A 21,492-nucleotide genomic window follows, 5' to 3' on the forward strand; every position below is an offset into this window, starting at 1 on the left:
CCTGGCTCCAACCCCAAGCTAGCCCTGGTACTTGGACAATTGCTTCTCCCTTTCCCCAGGCATAAATCAGGGGCAAGAGCACCCTTTGCCTTCGGCTCTGGTGAGGATTCATAATCCCGCATGCGAAGGACCCGCCACAGTGCCCAGTACAGAGTGAGCCTAGGGTCCTACCCGGCTTCAAGCCCTGGAGCTCTGGGACCTCCTCCCACCTCCATTGTTTGCACGTTAGCTCTCTGCGTTTTTCTGTGCAAGGGAAGCTAAGTAGAAGAGTCTGCAAGGAGTGTGAGAATTTCAGGTGTATTTGGAAAAATAAGAGGTAGAATTTTGGAGCTCATTGCCATCCTAGAAAAATACTAGACTCCGAGATTTTCTCCAGGAAAACAAAAAGCGATAATGAAAGATCTTCACCTTTCTTTGGCTGTGAACCTATGGGCGATAAATCTCATTGTTGTTTAATAACTTACTTTTATCCCCCATTTTACAGAGAGGGAACTGATTCCTCAAGATTACACAAGTGTTTAAACAACGGAGTTCCCAGTTGAACACAGCTCCTCTCATTCCAAGTCCTGTGCTCTTTGCTATTCCATGTCTTTGGACATGACTATTTTGTACTATTTATAGTTTCCATACTTACCACTTTTTTCCTTAGTATTGGCGAATTAAAAAAAAAAAAAGACTCCAACCTGTTTTAACTGTGCTAAAAGGAAGACAAAAAGCAAAGTGGGTGTCTATACTTGCATCTGGGTTCAAAATATGTGACAGGGTGTTGGGGTGGGGTCCGGTGAGCAGAGTGGCAGGGAAGAGGAGATCCCAGGAGCCAGAGTGGCAGGGCATCTAGAGAAGCCGCTGGGGATCCCCTCTGGCTCTATGAAGAGTTGGTGCCTCAAACCCAGCTCTCCCACTCTTCCCACACTGGGGATCCAGGTCAGTCGCAAGTGCCCAGCCCCAGGCCAGCACAGCCCTGCAGTGGGAAGGATGCTTGGCCCAGAGGTGGCTCAGCACTCCCCTGCTCCCCCTTGGGGATATCTGCCCGGCAGCCAGGGCGGGATGCACCTCTGGGAGGACAGACAAGAGAGGCATTCAGGGGTTTAGACAGGGAGAGACAAAGGTGGGGAGGAAGCAATGGAATGAGAGGGAGAGACAGGAACCCAGAGGAACAAGGAAGCTATTCAGAGTTAAGAGAGGGGAGGCCGCCGGGGAGAGAAAAGATGGAGAAAGAGGGGAGAAAAGAGAGACAGACAAGCAAAGGGGTGGTGGGCAGAGGGGGAGAGTGAAGGAGTAACAAAGATGGGCAGAAAGGAGACAAAAGAGAGGAGAGAAAAGGAGAAGCAGAGGAGACAGGGAGAGGCAACAAAAAGAGGAGAGGAGAAAGGAAGGAGGCAGGAGGGGAGGGAAGGAGAGGGAGAGGAGACGCGGACGGGCGGGGGACGGTGAGACCGCGGGAAGCGCTGGGAGAAAGAGAGGGAGACAGTGAGCTCGACGCGTAGGGCTGCGGGGCCGGTGGGTGGGACCGAGTGCTAAGCCTTTTCTTTCTCTTTTTGGGGTGGGCGGCGGATCTCCGCCGAGATAACCCAGCCAAGCCCCCTGCCCCGCGCCCCAGCGAGGGGCCGCAGCTGTATAAATACCGGGGGTGGGGGAGCGAGGCTGCTGCCCAGGGGTCAGCGACACCGGAGAAGGCTTTGCTGTCATTAGCTAATTGAGCCCCAGATGTTAAGAAAAGGTTACGTCCTCCTCCGGAGAGTTTTTCTTTTTAAACACTTTACACAGACTCCCCGGCCAAAATGGCCGGGAGGGCCGGCCACCCCCACCCCGGCCTCCCCTGGCCCCGCCCCCCAGGGCCCGCGGCCCCCACCCCGACCCCCCCATCCGGCTCCCCGAAGCCGCCAGCCGCGGCTGCTGCCCCTGTAATCCAAGTGGCCTGCCCGGAGGCGCGGCGGGGACCACCGGCGGTGGAGCCAGCCCCCAGCCCGGGCCGCGCCGACTGGGAGGTCAGCCCGGAGGGAGGGCGGCTGGGAGCGGGGGACCCCGGGGAGCGGGGCTCTCAGGCTCTTAATCCCCCTGAAGGTTGCAGATCAAAGACGCTGGTACCGAGGCAAAGGCGGTGCGGGTTGGGGGCGGGGGCTGGCTCGGGCCGGAGCCTTCCCCCTGCTCTGCGGGCTGGGGCTCCCTGGCCCAGGACCCCAGGCTGCCAGCTCAGGGGAGGGGGGAGGCTCCGGCTGCCAGTTGAGGACCGCAGGCCTGAGGGAAAGTTGCCCAAGCGCCCCCACAAGGCCTTCATGGAACTTGCCCCTCCCCTGGGGCTGAGGAAGGGTGTTTGTCCAGACCACTCCCAGGGAACAAAACTGTAGAATGCCAGGCACTTGATACATATTATTTCATTTACCCTTCACAAAAACCCAATGGGGTTTTTTAATTGTTGTTATTATTATTAGTTCATAAATGAGGAAACGGGCTTCTAAAAGGTTAAAGACTCTTGCCCAAGGACACACGCGGCTAAAAGTGGCAGAACTAGAACCCCACAGGGCTCAAGGCCTTGCCTTGCTTTTTCCCCTCACTACTCTCCTCCAAACCCCCTACCCTTCCCTCTCCGCTCCCATCCCCTTCCTCTAGCCTCCCAAGCTTCTTCAGCCCGGGAGAAGGGATCCACCCACCTGTGGCCCTGGCAAGCGGGGTGGGGTGGGGGAGCAGCATAGTGCCAAGGGCGTGGCCAGTGTGGCAACAGCTATGGGCTAAATGTGCGGGATGGGGCTGGGCAAGCATGTGCCTGGGTTGAATCTGAGCTGAAGGAATGTTCATGTTGCCCCTGTCCCAGAGGTGGGGCTCCCTGCTCAGAATAGAACCAAGCAAGTCAGAGCTGGAAGGGGCCTTCAAGATGATCTGATCCAACCCTCTTGTTTGATAGATGAAGCTGAACCCCAGAATAGTGATGCGTCCTCATCAAGGTCACACAGCCAGTTGGCGGCAGAGCGGGAATGAGAGCGCAGGCCTTCACTGAGTGCCTGCTTGGTGCCCCACACCCGACTAGCTCTGCACACGTGATCTTGTTTAACCCCGCAACACTGCAAGGTGGAGATTATCATGTCTGTTCTCGAGATGAGGAAACTGAGGCTCGTGTCCTAGGTCTCCCAGTGAGAAAGTGGTAGAACTAGCTTTGAACTCAGAACTTCCTCACGATTTCCCTTCCCATGCCCCCCAGACTATTAAGGCGAAGAGTGGAGACTGAGGGATGGGGCGAGACACGTGCTCAACAGCTCTAGAGACACAATAGGAAGGGGACATAGGCTGGGAAACGTCTCATCCTCAGCTTTAGTCTAGACCAGCTCTCCATGACCTTCATAAAGTGGCCCAAATATTGAGGTCCTCCCCAAATTCCATTCTGAGAGGGTAATTCTGGGGGGGGAGGATGGAAACAAGGTGGTTAGTGGCCCTTCACAGTTGTGAGGGTCTGGAGATTCAAGAGAGGTCTTAATCCACAGGCTTCTTTCTGATTTCCTACCTAAGTTTCAGCTGAGAAGATGAACAGGCCCTAAGGCTTAGCTGCCCCACCCCAGAGCCACACCTGGCTTCCGGGGGCAGCGCTACCCCAGCTCCACAGTCAGACTCCAAAAGCTTCATCCTCATACCTCTTCCCCTTCCTAGCCTCCTTCTGTGATCCTGACTTACCTTTTCTTAGCTTTCTACTAGCTCCATTTCACTCATTTATCCATAAATGCATTCAACAAAAATTTATCAAGTACCTACTATGTGTCACCATTGTGCCGGCCCTGGGGATACACCAGAAAGCAGACTGCCCTTTAGAAGCTTGCAGTCCAGCAGGAAGACAGAATTAACTAAATAGATGTGTAAATAAATTTGTAATTACAAATCGGTGTTGTAAAGGAAAGTACTGGGTGCTTTGAGAAGTTATAACAATAGCACACCTGAATGTACGGATGAGATGATTATTAAGACAATAATTACCCAAACAGGGCGGCTGAGGCAACTCCTCATTTGTAATCATGCCCAAATTCTACAGTGGGTCTCCAGTCCTTCCCCAATGGTGACCACCCAGTCTGTCCCAGAGGGTCCAGCTGATGATGTGGGTGGGAGTGGGATGATTAGATGATGGCCCCAGTGTCAACAGTCCCCTCTGCTAGCCAGCTCAGGACTGGGGAGGTCCCAGTCCCGAGGTGGTGAGAAAGCTGGGAGAGAGGCAGGTGAGGGCCAAGGCTTGAGTCTGGGATCACTGGGAGAGGAGGGGGCAGTGTGCCTACTGATGAGTGTGTGAGCCTCCAGCATCACTCCAGGGAAAAATTCCTCCTGCTCTGCCTTTTGACTGGGTCCTCCCGTACACACACTTAAACAGATGCGCTCTCCCTGACTCTTTAGGGAAGGGCTGGACCAGCCCATAAAAAGCATAGTAGAGCTGGACAGGTCCTGCCTTGATATCAAACAGCCTTGGGCTCAAATCCCACTTCAGCCAGTTTCTGTGTGACCTCAGGCAAGGCTCTTGGTATCCCTCAGCCTTCTGTCCCCTTTGAGGTAACATGAGCCTCTGCCACGGAGGGCTGTGAGGATTTGATAAACTCATGTGCAGAAAGCACTGAATACAGTACCCAGCCCATGGTTCACCATTAATGAGGGACGGCTGTCACTCTGATTATATAACCCGATAATTAATATATAATGGTAATAAAAGAAACCTCACTCATGCCCTCTGGGCTCCCACCTGGTTTCTGAGCCTCTCTGGGAGGTCACTCTCAGTTGGCCTCCCGTGAGAAGGAGTTTTACAAGTCTGTGAAAATTGTCCCAGCAACCCAAAAACCTCTTGAGGTCCAGGCAAGGCACACAGTAGGTATTCAGCATTGACTGGGGTAGGTGGGGAGAGGTGGAGAAGGAAAGCCTGGGAAACCCTCATGTGTGCCTCCGGGGGTGGGCACAGCACCTCTCTGAGCACAAGGCCGGCCATCCCACCATAGTGGGGAGCTCGACATGCTATGCTGTCCTGGCTCTACACTCTTCAGAGCCTGCAGGGACAAGCTGGAGAGGTCTGACTTAGTTGAGCCTTCCCAGCCAGACAGGGAAAGTCATAGCCACAGCCAGCACGCTGGTTCAGCCTCTGCAGGGCACAGAGTGCACCTGGAACCCATTAGGCCTGGCCAGGCCCTTGTTCCCTCTTGGCATAAATAGAGTGAAGAATTTGTTTTGACTACTTCAAATTGTGCAGATTTTAGGGCCTGAGAATTGGAAGTCCCCAATGCCCTGATGGACAAACAGACCAAGAGACAGAGGGCTGAGGCAGCAGGAAGAGAGTCCAGTCCTGTTCCTGTTCCTTGTTACCATCTCTGCTTAGCTGGGCCTCTGATAATGGTAATAACACCATGCTCCATGGAGTGCGAGCTGCTTCCTCAAGTGTCCTATCTTCTCAGCAACCATGCAAGATAGAAATTAGAATCCCTGACTTCTAGGTGAGGAGGGCTATTGACTTGCCCCAGGTCACTGAACTAGTAAGTGGCCGCTCTAGATTCTACACCAGGTTTGTCTGACGTCAAGGCCAGTGGAAATCTTTCCAGGGACCACCACGAAGACTACAGTGGGGGATGGGGTAGAGCCCGGGGTCACTGTCAGAGACACAAGGCTCACAGAGCTGAAGTCGCTCAGATCCTCACCCCAGCCAGAGGACAGGAGTCTTAACCTCTGCACTGGGCTCCCTCTCCCAAGTTACCAGCTCTTGACCTCAACTGCCCCAGGGAGTTGTGCCCCCCAGGTCAGGGTTGGGTTGACCTTGGCAGGAGGGAGAGTCTGTGGGCCCTGGGATGCTGCCAAGACCTCGTGAAATGAAAGGGAACCTTGTCCTGTCCCACACAGGGCCCATTCTCTGAGCACTCTTGAGCCAGCCTGGCCTCCATGGACCAAGACCTGATCCCTCTGTGCCAGCTATTCATAGACTCACAGAAGAGCATCCGTCGCCAGGGGCAGGGCCCTTAGAAGTCCCTGAGCCCAGCCCATAAAGTTTACAGTTATGGAAACTGAGGCCCAGGGAAGGGAGGGACTCCCTCAAGGCCACACAGTGAGTTAGTGGCAGAACAAAGACTCAAGCCCCATCTCTGGCTTCCAAGGGCTGAGCCTTTTCTCCAGGATCCTGGACCTCACTCCAAATAGGTAACCCTGCTTTACTTCCCTCCCTTATAGAGACGTCCACAGCTGTGCTCCCTGACCCCCTCTTCGCTCCCCCAGAAGGACTGGCAATAAATACTTGTTGGATTCTCCATTTGTAACTGTTCAATCTCAACTACCCAAGCTAAAAGGGCTGCCTTGTGAGGTAATGAATGCCCCATCCCTGGGATGGTCAAACAGAGGCTAGATGACCACCTGCCATGGAGGTTGCAGAGTGAGGAACTTGGTCTGAGAAATGGTCTCCCTAGACAAACCCAGCTGACCTGGCTGGTCTCCTCATAGCCCCAGGGTGACCCAAGTGAAGATGAGGCCTTGTAAGAGCAAGAGGCCCAGAGGGGCTGGCATCTAGTGGAGGTGACAGATTTATAAAGGTACTGTCTTTTTTTTTTAATGTTTATTCATTTTTGAGAGGGGTGGGTACAGAGAGGGGACAGAGGATCCAAAGCAGGCTCTGCTGACAGCAGAAAGCCCAATGTGGGGCTCAAACTCATGAACCATGAGATCAGATGAGCCAAGTCAGATGTTCAACCGATTGAGTCACCCAGGCGGCCCTGTAAAGGTACTATCTTTACAAGGATACCCATCACCATTCCCTGTCCTCCAACATCCCATACTTCCTTGACCATGGGGGGGCCCCGTGGTCAGCAGTGTGGTCCCCACAAGAGCCACCCAGCAAAGTACAGGTCCTCTTGGCCCTCTGATTCCACTGTCCCCTGCATCTTGGGACACAGTCCCTTGAGGCCACATCAGGGTATGAAATTCTAGAGGAAAGCAAGGCCTCCTGGGAAAAGGGAACCCCAACTAGAGATTTTCAAGGGGGACCAGACCAACCCCCTCCCAACTCCAAGCTGTGCCCTTGACATGGCCCAGCCCAGTGGGTCTGTTCAGACTCAAGAATAGAGACCTGGAGTAGTAGCCTGTACTTGCTTGCACACTCCCTAACCAAACACATCTACACTCTAGAGATTTCCTGAGACCTAGAAAAGGAGGTGAGTCTGGGAGTGGGGAGAAGATGGGTTGGTCAAAGATATTTTCCTGGAAAATAATAATAGAATGTAGCTGCAAAGAAAACATTTTCTAGGAAACAAACACTGCTGCCTTTCAGCATTCTCTCAGAGGAACAGAAGATACCTCAAAAGTCAGCCCCTTTTGTTGGCTGAAATATCTCAATGTATCATAATGGGGATCTGGTTGAAACGGGGTGAGGGCCAGGTCCAGCAGGGACCCAAGGGCAGCACAAAGGGGTGCTGAGGGGCTCTGGCGGTAGCCACAGGAATCTGGATGGGACAGACTGGGAGGCAGGAATGGGATGCTGTGAGGTGGTACCTAGAGGGGAAGGCTGAGGAAAGACCATGCTGGACCCCTGCAGGCAGAGGCCCGTGGATGGCAGGACTAGGCGGTTAGGGCAGGGTGGCCGATCTTCAAGTGCACATGGCTGGCCACATTGTACTGGCTGTATCCTCCTTCTGTATCCCAGCCCTTCAGTGATGGCCCGCAAGGCACAGGCCCAGAGTTCATGTGTCCCCAGCGGGGCAGCAGCCAAGCGGGGCAACAGCTCAGATAAACACCAGCCACGGCAGGAGGGATGAGGGGGAGCAGAACCACTGACATTTCAAGAGTCTAGGCAAATACTGGGGGGGTGGGTTTGCGAGGGCTTCTATGTTTGGGAGCTGGGGACACCTGATCATTATTAATACTTGAGTAATAAAGGAAAGAGGTGATCCTTTGGAAGGCTGGGAGACTTGCAAACACCCAAGAGGCAGACACAAAATCAACAGCCTTTGACTGAGAATCTGCCCCGCCAGACCCTTTACACTACATTGTCTCCTTCATGCTCACCACAGCTCTGCCAGGGAGGTATTATTATGCCCATTTGACAGATGCAGAAACTGAGGATCTAAGAGGTTATGTGCCCCACACAAGGCCAAAGTTATTCAAGGGCAGAGGCTGGACTCTTGGCTATTGTCCTGGCCACTCATGAGCAACAGGCTTTCCTCTGCCAAGCACTGAGAAGGGCTGTAGCAGCGGTGCCAGGGGACTGAACCAACCCCGCACCCTCATACGCCTGAGGTAACTGAGGCCTAGAGAAGTGAAACAACGTGTCTGAAGTCATACAGCTTCTCAGGAGTTGAACCAGGCCAGAATTCAGGGCAATAAAAGTGTTCTGAATTGCTGACCAGAAGGGCATTCCTCCCCGCTCCCCATGCCGCCCCCATCAATCTGTCACAGCCACCCTGGTTCAGCTCCTGTAGTTGTGAAGTTGTTTTCTTAGACTCCTCCCCTGCCACACACACACCTGTTGTTTTGGGGGGCTTGAGGCGGGGCTGTCTGAGCAGGATGCTGCCCCTCATTTCAGCCTTCCCTCCCCCGCAACCCATCGGATGGTCTGTGCCCCCCTCCCCTGCTGCAGCCCCCAAGGGACCCTTGGTCTCTGGTTTTTGTCAGGCCTGAGAGCGGGTGGGATTGATTTATGAGAGGAGCCCCTACCCCCACCTCACCCTGAGCCCTTGGTCCTCCTCCCCCTTCTCCTCCTCTTCCTCTTCCAACTCCTCCTCCCCTGCCTGACTGCCTGCTCAGTTTTCCACAGAGTCAGGATTTCCCTGGGGCCGGGGGCTCCAAGCCAAGAACAACACAAGACCGGTTCCCCCACCTCCCCTGCCCCTCCTATCCCCCTCCAGCTCACTCACCCGCCACAGTGGCCCCTCAGTCGAGAGGAGGGATTGAGAGTAGAGGTCCAGGCCCAGTCTGATCCTGAAGGAGGGGCCAGAAGCTGACGTCCCTCCCATCGTGAGCCACAATTGCCCCCCCTTCCCTCCCTGAGAAGTGCCTTTCTTCTACGGCCCCCATTGGGGCTTGCAGAGACTTTGCAAATCCACACTGGGATGTGAGGAGGACAGAATTCTGAGAGCTCAATGAGGTGGGGTGGGGGTGTCTGGAGTGGCAAACAAGACTTGTGACCCACACTCTAAGGGGACAGGTTGGTGAAGAACCTTGGGAATCCATACGGAGGGCAAAGCAGAGAGGACTCTGGGATCCTCTCTTGGCTCTGGGACGTGGAAGGGCAGAGAGGCCTCTGAGACCCCCACACTGGAGGTGGGTGGGAATAAGTTCTCCCATTGGTTAGTGGGTTCAGGGAGAAGTGGGGAAGCGGGGGGGGGGGGGGTCCGAAACAGTGTCTCCTTCCCTCTCCATGGAAAGGAACTTGAGTCACAAAGGAAGAGATGGGAACGGAAGGCAGTACAAAGGCAGACTCTTGCATGATGGCAGTAGTGTTGAAGAAGCAGTAAGCCAGACGGACCCCTGGGCTGGGATCAGAGCAGGGAAGGATCAGGGCAGAAAGAGGGTGGGGAGGTGGGGGGGGTGGTCACTGCTTGTTTCCTAGTCCTACTTCCGGCTGGCTCTGAGACTTGATTTTGGCTCTTGAGGAGGTGTAGAGATATGGAGGTTTGGGGGTGGGGTGGCTGAGAAACCTTGTTTCCTCCCTAGAAAGAGGCCCAGACACCCAGACCATGGCAGGCAGACACAGAGCTTCTCCCTAGAAAAGAGTTCCACGACTCTCTGCCTTTGGCTGGTGCGAAGAGCCTACTGTCCTGTGCTTTGCAACTCCCTCTCTCAGCCCCAGGCACCTCCCCCTCCCCCCATCAGACTAGGCCTGCATCCCTCTTGACAGGCTGCATGAACCCGAGTGACCCCTCCAAGGTTGCCCCTTTCACACAGCAGCTCCTTTGATGAGTCTCTGAAGGCTTCGGTTTTCCTCTGCTGCTGCAAGCCCCTGCCTGGCCCCACAGTGAACCCCCCCCAACCCCCCCTCCCCCCCCACCCACCCTCCCCTCATTTCTGACCCATGCCTATCCCTAGCTCTGCCTGGGAAGGAGAGGCATTCCCCAGACTGCCCAGGGCACCCCCTCCCTCCCCACCAGAACATCTCCCTAGTTAGAACAAGGAATGAGAATCCACATTTTAAGTCACACCTCAAAGGCTCAGCGATGGACTCCTTCCCACCTAGCCCTTTTGCTGAGTTCATCCTTGCATCTCAGGCTTAGCACAACACAGGGGACTCAAAAAGGAAACAGAAAATTTTGAATGAGTACTTGGTAAGATGGGGAGTCACAGAGACTTCTCTGCCTCAGAGGTAGGGCAGGAACAGGGGAAGGATGTAGGAGGATCACAGCTGGGCAGTCCTAGAGAGTGTCGTCGAGGGGTGGACACCTTCCCTCCAGGACAGGCAGATGGGTGGCTGGGGCACCTGACTTCTCCCTCCTATACCACTGCAGGCAGTCCAGGGGAAGACAGGGGGACAGCTGCCCCCTCTACCCATCACAGCTCCGACCTGGTCTCTAGGGAATACACAGGGGGAGTCCTGTCCAGCCCCTCCCCCTCAGCCTGGGCCCAACCTCCTCCATTCCCCAAGCAACCCCCCTCCCCCCAGGCCAAATCTGGCCAATTTGTTCTAAGACTGGATTCTGGTTTCATAGCCTCATTTGAATGATTTCCAACCAGAATTCCTGCCTCCTTTGCAAAGCTCTGCCCTCCCATCCCCCAGCCTCCCTGCCGCCTGGGCTGCTGCCTCGGCCAAGGCTGGTATGGAAGGAGAAGTGATGACCTGACCACCCCCACCCAATCTGAAATGACACAAGCCATCCCCCCTTCCCCTCTGGGCACTCCTGGCCTCCACACAGCTTGCAACCCCAAAAAGGAGGCTGCCGGCTCAGCTCTGTCTCAGGCCTGAGAATGTGGGAGCTCAGGCTCTGTTGGCAGTCTCCTCTGGGGCCTCAGTCACACTACCTGTACCAGGAGCAGATGATGTTCTAGATCTGAGCCCAGAGCCCAGCCCTCCCCACAATAGCCTTTAGTTGCCAAGTTAGAGTGAATGCCATACTACTAGCCCTCCCTGCCTGCCCCTGAACACATTATCTAGCCCCCAGGAGTAGGAAACGCTCTGTTTCAGATACCAGAGAAAGGGTGTCAAGAGGAAGCTTCCCCTTAACAGCCAGACTTGGGGGGGGGGGGGGGAGCAGCAGCCCCCAGGGTGCTCTTTCATTCTTACCAACAGAGAGATCAGGCAGAGATTCTGTTCCCTGACCTCTTTCTAGTGACTGTATTCTGACCCAGAGTCAGAGCTCCTTGGGGTAGGGGGTCTCTCTTCCTCCAGGCCCTATGCCAAGAAGGTAAGCCGAAGGAAGTTTCTCCCTTTGTTTACAAAAGAGGGGTATGAGGCCCAGAGATATTTAGCAAATTATCTAAGATCACACAGCAGGACTTGAGCCACAGGCTGATGTGTCCACCACCCCACACTGCCAAGTCTGGCTCAGACTGGAGGGCACTCCTCAGCCCTCCTCCCTCCTAGGGGCAGCTGAGCAACCATCTGCAAACCCCTCCCCTGGGAGGTAATCCTGGAGACGGGTCCAACAATCTGTTCTACAGTTCAGGTGTGTCATTTCCTGAGCCCTCAGGTGGGGGCTGGGGTTGGGTATGGCCCTGCTGGCACCTGTTCGGCACCTTCATTTCACACATGCAGAACCGGGCTTCCAGCACAGGGCTGCAAGTGCAGCCAGGAGCCCTGGGGCTGAGTTAAACAGAACAGCACCCCAGTCCTCCCCACACCACGACAGCCTCTTGCCTCCTCTTCTAGACCCCTGTGGGCTCCCTCTCTTGAAGGCCCCCCTCTCAGGTACCACTCTTACCAAGTCTCACACAGCCTGGGTTCAGATATAGGCTCTAACTTTTACTAGGCATGGGACCTCAGGTAAGTTCTTTCCCTGAGCCTGTTTCCTTATCTGTAAAATGGGGGAATACTGTCTTCCTTACAACGTCAAAGGTTGCTATGAAGAAAACTACATAAAGTCTAGGGGCGCCTGGGCGGTTCAGTAGGTTAAGCATCTGACTTTGGCTCAGGTCATGATCTCGCGATTCGTGAGTCTGAGCCCTGTGTCAGGCTCTGTGCTGTCAGCACAGAGCCCACTTCAGATCCTCTGTCGCTTCTTTTCTGCCCCTCCTCTTCCCACACGTGCTCTCTCCCTCAAAATTAAACATTTAAAAATTGTTTAGAAAATACAGATTAAAAAGTTTATATATATATATATATATATATATGTATATATGTGTGTGTGTGTGTATATATATATATATATATATGATTAAAAAGTCTAATACAAGACATAGTCATCCCCTTCTCCTCCCTTCACATATCCTGTGTTTAAGCCTAGTACAAGCCCAGTTTAGGAGGAAAAAGTGTCCCCAGCAGAGTCAAAAGTCCAGCTATTCAATATCATAGATATCTCTGAAATCCAAGGCAAGATCCCCAGCCTCTGTTCTTTCATCTGAAAGCATAAACATGGTGTAGATAAAAATGAGACAAGAGAGGTGAAATAAAACAGTGGGAAGGGAAGGGTACAAACCCCAGTTTCTGGCTTCCTTGAATGCCCATGACCCACACTGAGGTCTGGTTGTGAGAGAAGGCCCATTCCTGGGTCAGGAAGAACCCTCTCCCCATTTTCCTCCCAGGGCCATTCTAGGGTCTCCATGACTCATCCTTCACAACAAGCAGCTCTTTTTTTGTTAAGCACCAAGCTGGGTGCCCTGCCTGCTGGCGCCTGGCCCAGAAAAAGGAGAGTCAGGAGCTCTGGGGATGGTCTGGCCTCCTCAGGGATTCCAAGGCTAGCTCTCACTCCCACCTGCACCCTGATGCTACTTCTTTCTGCTCAAGCCTTGGAAATTTCCAAGGACATGAACTTGTGGGGACAGGAAACAGGACACGGCTTCTCAAGGTGATTCCCATGAGGCTTTGCTGGTACCTGGAGGCCATGGGGACCCTAGACCTGTGATGTAATCATCCTCCCAAACCCATACTCTCCTAAACAGACACGGAGCAGAGGCTCCTGAGTTTATCTTCCCCCAGAAAATAAATAAATAAATAAATCTACATACTTTATTACCTCTTAAAAGCACTTTGTTAATGACCTACTATGTGCCTCACACTCTTTGCATCCTCTTGTTCTATTCTCTCAGTAGCCATGTGAGGTGGAGGTTAATTAGTTCATTTTACAGATAAGGAAACTCAGAAAGGCTAAGTGAGTTGTCTAAGGTCATATAGTTCCCATGTAATAGAGCTGAGGGCTTACAGTTGGATGTCTTCAGAGGTGGATACTGTCTTCAAGCTCAGAAAGGCTTTATTTCCTCCATTCTACCTGAATGCCCCTTCAAAAAATCCCTTCTCTGCCTGAGAATAGATATGGCTGTCCCGCCAGCCCCACAGAGTATACCTTCCCACTGACGCTGTGCCCCTAACACTTCCTGTCATGCCTGTTAATTTCCCACTCTGATCACTACTTCCAACGCTGGCATCTGATTGGGTCCTGGGCCTCTAGGGTTAGGCCTGTTAAAGACACAACAGGGGACCGAAGGAGGAGCCCTCACAACCACCACTTGCCTTTTTCCTGCCTGGTTGTTTGAAAGGGGCTTTCCCTGGACATCAAGGCAGAAGAACAGAAAGAGAAACTGAATGGCTGAAATCCATTCCACAATGTCTCTGTACTTGGGGGTGATGATGGGTAGATGAGGACCAAGCTTTGGTGCCTTGTTAGGGGTGGGGGGTGGGGTAGGACAGGACAGATTCTATATACTACTGTGGAAGAAATGGCCAGGAGAAGGCATAGATATATCTAAAGGAAGGTGTAGGGGCCATAATTTGTGAATTTCCTTACTCTCTTTTATAGCCCTAAATATAGGAATTCCTTTGTTTATCCATCGAACCACCTAAACATCCACTCATCCATCCAACCATCCATTCATCTAATTATCTAATTATCTATCCATTCATTCACCCTACCATTCATCTGTCTTTCCATTCACCCATTCATTTATCTACTCATCCACCCATTCACCCATTCATCCAGCTATCTATCTTTTCATCTATGCTTGTGTATCCATTAGTCTTTCCATCTCTCCCGTTTTTCCTTCCTTCCTTCCTTCCTTCCTTCCTTCCTTCCTTCCTTCCTTCGTTCTTGTATTTTGAGAGAGAGAGAGCCTGGGGAGGGGCTGAGATGAAATCGAGAGTTGGATGCTTAACCAACTGAGCCATCCAGGCACTCCATCCATCCATCCATCCATCCACCCATCCATCCATGCATTTTCTCATCCATACACCTGCTTGCCTATCCTTTAATCCAGTCATCCATCCATCCATCAATCCATCCACATATCCATTCATTTATTCATTCACATACCCATCATTCATTCATCCAACTATTCTTCTTTCATACATACATTCACCTATCTATCCATCATTCCATCTATCCTTCCATTTACTTTTTCATCTACCCATTCATTCACCCATCCATTCATCCACTTATCCACATATACACACATGAGTACATGCTTATTTTATTCCACCCATCAATACATTCATCTATTAACCCATTTTTACAGAATTAAATTAAATAATTTAATAAAGTTCTCAGCACGGTGCCTGGCACAGTAAGCATTCGATTATGGTAATCACAGTAGATTTTAAGATTTTATTTAAGAAGCAGAATAGTATGAGAATAAAAAGTATCAGCTCTGGAACAAAACTACCTGGATTCAAATCTTGGCTCTGTCACTTACTAGTACTATGACCTTGGACAAGTTACTTAATTTCTCTTAACCAAGCTTTCCCATCTGTAACACAGAAATGTTAAAGAGTACATTTCAATTGAGAGTTAGAAATGTAGAGTTGTCCTGGAGATTAATTACTAAATGTAATACACTTAGAATGGTGCCCCACACATACTAAGCTCTCAACACATCACTATTACTATCCATTCATCCCTCAGGCATTATTGAGCCCTTATCTTGTGCCAGACCTGGGCCCATCTTCCTGTGAGACATGCATCATCAAGAAGGAGCATACATCAAGGCAGAGAAGACAAACAGGAACACACTTACAATGTACTATGATAAGGGCTCTCAGAAAGGCATGAAGGATGCTTGCAGGAGTAGTGAGGGGGGCATTCCCCACGCACCCATCTCGGCCTCTTCTCTTTACTCTACAACTCTCGAAGGCAATCTTACCTGTTCTCCAAACTTGATCACTGGGCTCCATGCTCATACCTCACTCCTGAGCTCCAGATCCATATATGCAATGCCTGCCTTACTGGGCATCTCTCCTTGAAAGCGCCAAACTTAATCCACTGTTCTCCTTCACCTATACTGTTCTTCCTGTACTTTCTGAATCTAGAAATGGTCCCAAAGTACACCCAAATACCCAGTCCTCAGAATCACCCAGGCTCAGACTTCTATTGTCTCTCCCCTCCCACATCTTGTCAGTCACTAAACATGTTGCTTCTTACCTCTGCAAGATCCCTTACACCTGCCTCCTTGTCACCTCTACAACACCTCCTCCTCACCCCATCTCCATCTAGGACCTTATTACCCTTCACCTACACTGTGGCCTCCTTCCCTGCCTTCCTGCTGACATCTCTGTGTCCTCCAGTGCATCCTACACCTGTCTCACTCCACTTCCCAAGACACCGTTCTCATGTCACTCAAAATCCATCAGTGACACTTGGACTATTTCTGTCACCCTACTGGATTGTAGGCTTTCTCCTCCACTGGATTGTAGGCTTCTTGAGGGCAGCTCACTTACCTCTACTGCCTGAAGCTCAGTGTCCGGCAAAGAGGAAATCTCAACAGGTGTTCGTTGAGAGGATGCATTATTTTAGTAAACTAGGAGGTGAGAATGGAAGAAGCTGCAACTGGGGGACCTGAGTAGTATAGGAAAGTCTGTACCAGCTGCTGTCAGAGAATTTTGTTAAAAATTAGCAAAACAAGTGCTTGCTTTGGCAGCACACCTACTAAAACTTAGCAAAACAAGAAAAGGATTGGTCAGAGAGGTCACGGTGGCAATGTCTGTGAGTGAGAATAGTCCAAGTTGGGTACACCCCAGAAGGCCCCCAGGTGGGGAGAAAAAGGGATTTGGGGACCAGAGATTTCAAAACTGGGCAGACAGGAGGAAGTGGTGAGAGACTGGAATATCAGACTTCCAGTCTTGGAGATGGCTCGATGATAATAAGGATCAATGTGTAGCTCAGTGTGTTGTTGGAGGCCAATTGGAAATGAAGAAGATCACTGGAGGGCGCGCCTGGCTGGCTCAGTCAGTAGAGCATACACTCTCAGGGTAGTGAGTTCAAGCCCCACATTGGGCATGGAGCCTACTTTAAAAGAAGAGGAAGAAGGAGAATAAGACCACCCAGACCGCCGCCGCCACCACCACCACTGGAGGTGAGAGGTCAAGCTAGAGCTGAGAAGAATCTGGTCAGCCAGGCACCCCAAGTCCAAGGGAGAAGGCTGACTGTGAACATGAGGCTCAGAAAAAATGAGGGAGGTGAGGATGAGAAGAAGGTAGTGTAGGGAAGATTTCAATAGTGGAGGTGGTTTCAAAAGTAAGCAGAGAGGACGTTGGGAGCACAGTGCTTGGGAGTGGTGCTGGGGTGGCAGTGCGGGTGGGAGTCGCAGGGTATGTGGGAGGCCGTGGTGTCTGGGGAAAGTCAGCTTCTGTACCCCCCACATTCCTGGAGACACACCCTTGCCTGGTCCTCCAGGCCAGTACCTCTCTCACCTGCCCCAAGTTCAGTGCCCAGAGGAGGGAAAGGGGTTCAGGGACAATTGTTTCCTGCCTCTCCTTCTCCCTGTCAGGGCAGGATAAAGTGGGATAGGGGGTCTTTCCCAGCCCCCAGTAGTCAGGGTCGGGGCAGCCACCTCTAGGCTGATGTCACAGCAGGCCTTCAGCCAGAGCCTGAGTCTGTTTTCATTCCTGCCCCATGAGAGGGGAATAATTAATGAGAAACAGAGAGGGGCAGGGAGGGGAAGTGGAGGGACAGAACTCTTGCCTGTCAGACCTGTGCCCCCACCCCCAAGCTGGAACCCTATGCATTCCTGGACTGTGCTCCTACCGATGCCTTCAGTGCCTGGGACCCAGCTCTCCTCTCTCCTCTTCCCTCTCTGAAAAAGGAAAGCTTAGGTAGCCGTTGCCCATGTGTGCAGAGCCCTCTCCTTGTGGGGAGAGTGTCAATTTGAAGTGACCCAGGAAGGGCCCGGGTGTGCCATAGAGGTGCAGCACTTCTAGGTTCCCCTGGGCCCTCTTCCAAGGTATCCTGCTAGAGTGGGAAGAACCCAGAATAGTGGATAGGTTAGATCCAATTCAGATCTTGGCTTTGCCGTTGACTGGCTCTGGGACCTCAGGCAACCCATGTAATCTTTCTGAGCTCTTCTGTAGAAATGGGGATAGAACGCATCACACGTACTCAGAAATGCCTGTGGACAAATGTGCCTTGAGGCAGGGAAGAGGTAGAGCAGAGGGCTACAGAAGTGGTGACAGATAGGGTGCCCAAGGAACACTGCGGAGCTGTAGAACTGCTGGGACCGGGTGCCCACGACCGGCCCTCTGGGCTATGAGAAGTAAATGGCCGAGCTGGGGATGAATTATGAGGAAGGGAAGGCTTAGTCAATGGCATATGTCTACGACCCTGTTTCTTCCTCATCCTCTGAGTTAGAATGGTCTCCGTGCCCCTAGACTGCCCTGCTCATACAAGCCCCAAGACTTTTGCACAGACTGTTTCCTTCTCCCTTCCTGCTAACTGCTAATAGCCTCTAAGGCTTAATTTAGGTCCCCTTTTCAAGCACCCTTCTTTGACAGAATTCCCAGCCTGAGTCCCTTCCTTACAGTTCCTGGTGCTTACCTAGCTGCGGCACTTACTGTACCACATTGTGTCAGCTGATTTATCTATCGGTGATCCCCTCTGAGCTGTGTGCACCTCCAAGGAATAGGAGCTATAGCTGGTTCACCTCTGTATCCCCAACTCCATACACTGGGACTGGCATACAGAAGGGTCCAACTGAATAAATGAATGAGTGAGGGAGGGAGTGAATGAAGATATGCTCAGGGTCAGATACCAAAAGGTTAAAAGGACTTGGAGGGCAATGGGGGCCCCAGCTCCCTCTCCTGGGCACCAGATAACTGGTTAAAGGACCCTCAGCCTTGCCCAAAACTAGCTCAGGTCTCTAGAGCTGTGATTTGGTCCCACATCCATTAACATTTACCTTGACTTGTAATTTTATACATTTCTTGGTATGACTATGTGAATAGCATCCATGTTCCTATTAGACTGATCTCTTTGAAGCAGTGGCTATCTCTATTTTTGCTCATCACAAATTCCTAGTACCCAGCAAAGCACCTGACACATAGTAGACATCCAGTAAACTTCACCTGAAGAATGAGTGAATATTGGGGAGGAGCCCCCCACTCTAAGCCAGATCCCAGATCAGTGTGCTAAGGGGATAGATGCAGAAACCACATTCCCTCCACAACTTGCTGGATTCTCTACCTCTTAATGGACTTTTGCACTCTTGTTGCCTTCAAACCATCCAAGCCCCAACAGTCCTATCCCAGGAAGTGGGCCAGGGCCTGGGCTAGGCCTGCAGGAAAATGTCTAGCACCCTGTGCATGGAAAGGGGATGGTGGATTTCCCCAAGTGCCTTGATTTATTCGGCTCCTGCTATGCGTCAAGCACTATTCAGCATTTTCCTATCTTTTCCTATAAGTTATTTACACTTCATACTAATAAAAATATTAGCTGCAATTTTTGAGTACTTCCTATGATCTTGGCACATACTTTACATTCATTAACTGACTTAATGTTTGTAACAGTCTCATGAAGTAGGAATGATTACTATACCTTTATACAGATGAGAGCATTGAAGCACAGAGAAGTCAACCTGCCCAAGGTCACAGACTAGGAAGCTGGGCCTTGACCCCAGGTCTGCCTAGACTCTAAATCTGCAGCCCTTCCCACTACACTACCCCAGTCCCCCCAGATTTCCAGTTTCTAATCCAGGGTCTGGCCACTCAGGCTTAGATCTAAGGGCTGCTGTCCAGGTCCTTCTCCCTGGAGCCACCCCTGTTGGAGGGAGATACTGCTTAGAGCAGTTTACTTTCCCTACCCGTCCATACTCTTGAGTTTAGGTCATTTGAGGCTGTAACTGCCCCTCTGGGGCAGATGGGATAAGAGAGGTGTGCCAGAGTGCCTCTCCCCCAGCCTCAATACTCCCTCCTCCCACTGGCTTCCCTTTTTAAGCACTAACTTGGGAGATCTAATTTTCTGCCCCCAGGAGTGTGTAATTAACTAAGACTGGGCAGAATAAGACTGCACTACCTCTCATTCCTTTTCTGTCCCCAGAAAAGACAGACCCCTCCTGAATACCCTCATTCTTTCTCTCCCCTAACCACGCCCCACCCCTCCCTGCATCACTGCTCAGAGGTCTTGAGGACTCAACCCAACCCCCAGGGAGATACAGGTTAGCTGGGTTAGGCCTCCCAGGTGGGAATGCACCAGAGCAGGGCCTTCAAGGAGGGGTCGGCTTTAGTGCTTTGTGGTCTTTGCATCCCTTCCCCCACCTCTTCTCAGTCACGGAAGCTCTAGCCGCGTGTAGGTTGGGTAGTTGGGACAGAGGGTCTTATAACTGAGGACGTGTGAACCTGAATAAAGGAGGTGACTTAGACACATGGTGTGGGTATGGCTTGGGTAAGTGTAGGGTGTCCCTGTCTGCTGTTTCAGTGGTTAAGTGAAAGGAGAGAGGTGGGCATGCAAGGGAGTACAAATCTGAACACACATGGAGGGAGGTATGTGCGATGAGCTGCATAGGGCACATCCAACAGAATGCCTTACGTACCCCGGACTTCTGGAGTCAAGACGTCCCTCGACATCCCTAGAAATCTTCGGCCTGGGGTGCACACACCAAGTGCCCTCTCTGTAGGGCTCCTGGCCCCCAGTTCCTCCGGTGGCGCTCTACGTCCACCATCCCGCCCTCCTTGCGGACCCAGTAGGGGGCGATATCTTACCTCTCCGGGTGGAGCCCCCATCCCAGGCTCCCGCTAAGACTATTAAAGTGACGGGTAGGGCGCTGAGGGAGTCAGTCCAGGAGACATGAGCCACGGGCCCTTCCTCACCTCGGAGCCTCAGGAGCAGGAAGTGGACACTTAAGCAGGCGCTTGGAGGGCCCCTCCCCTTTATCTGTACCCTCAGTCCGGGAATGCGGCGTGGGGTGTGCAGGACGCCACTCCGCACCGCGTCCCCTCCCCTGGCCGCCCGAGACACCTCGCGCTGTTGACAGCTCTGGCGCCTGGGTCCAAGGCGACCTGGGGGGGCGGGGGGCGGGAGGGGAGCGCACCGTCCCCGTCACCCCCCACCCTCGGCAGTCCCCAGCCAGGGAAGGAGGGTTCCGCGGAGGAGCTCGGTGCCCACCCACCTCCCGACCCTGGGGGACGCGGAGAACAGAGCCTGACGGGGCGCCCCTCCCCCGGACCAGCCACTGCAGCGCGGCGCTCGGCTCCGTGGGGGGAATACTAAGGAGCGGGCGCGGCGGGAGCAGCGGAGCGCGGGAGTGCGCGGCGGAGGGGCTGGAGCGGGCGGGGAGCCCGCACCGCGAGCCGCCCGCCGCCCATTCCCCTGCGCCTGCTCTCAGCTCGCTGGCCCGCCCGACTCCGAGGGCCTGCTCCCCTGCGCCTGAAGTAGCTACCCCTTGCCTCCCCGTCCGCAGCAGCGCCAACCCCGGACTACCTCCCCCACTGAGAACTCTGCCCTGCCAGGAAATGTCCGGGAGATGTGTGGGGCCCGCGGCGCGTGAACCCGGAGATCTACGGGGCTTTGTCCACGCCCCTCCCCCTACCGGGTCCAGCCAAGACTCTGATTTAGGGAATGCGGGTACCTTGGAAACCTGTTCCACGCCCTGCAGAGGTTTACTGCCAGAGTGTCCCTCCTGACACTGGGAAAAACGACTGCACTTGCCTCCCTCCAACCTGTGTGTTTCTGCATCCAAGGGGCCTCTGAGCGCCGCCCCCCCAACAATTTCTCCTTTGACATTTCCAGAAGCTGTTTTCCTAATCCTCTCCCTGGTTCTTGTTATTTATCCTCTGAACCTTTCAAGTGTGCAGGCAGTCTCTGGGTGGGAATCCCAGCCCCAGGACTCACTTACTGGCTCAGCGACTTTGGGCAAGTTACTTAACCTCTCCCTTTCCTCCTCTGTAAAAAAGAGATAAAAATACTTCCTTCCTTGGCTGGTTGTTGTGAGATTAAATAAAGATCCATGTATAAATGGAGCATTTTAGCCCGGTGCCTGGAGCATAGTAAGCGCTCAGTAAAGAGTACACACACTTCCGGTCTGATGCTTGCTGAAAGGAGCTAGCCTCTGCATCTCAACACCAGTGGCCTCTTGAGCCCTTTGTCCAAGACCACGTGACCTTGGGAGCTGACCAACCCCTTCCACCCTCCACTCCCTCAAAGACAATGGGTGTGAAAGGGC

General features: G+C 52.7%; 1 protein-coding gene across 1 annotated transcript in view; it reads right to left on the bottom strand.

The window, feature by feature from the left end:
• Positions 1-21,492, bottom strand: part of LOC132684285 (uncharacterized) — a 39,739-nt gene that overhangs the window by 17,880 nt on the left and 367 nt on the right. Inside the window, exon 3 of the mRNA XM_081790148.1 lies at positions 20,033-21,070. Within this exon, the coding sequence (XP_081646274.1) occupies positions 20,137-21,070 (934 nt within the window). The 3' untranslated portion in view covers positions 20,033-20,136. The remainder of the gene's footprint in view (positions 1-20,032; positions 21,071-21,492) is intronic.

This window comes from Panthera onca, chromosome C2, assembly GCF_046562875.1.
Source record: "Panthera onca isolate mPanOnc1 chromosome C2, mPanOnc1 haplotype 2, whole genome shotgun sequence".
In the NCBI taxonomy this organism is placed as follows: domain Eukaryota; kingdom Metazoa; phylum Chordata; class Mammalia; order Carnivora; family Felidae; genus Panthera; species Panthera onca.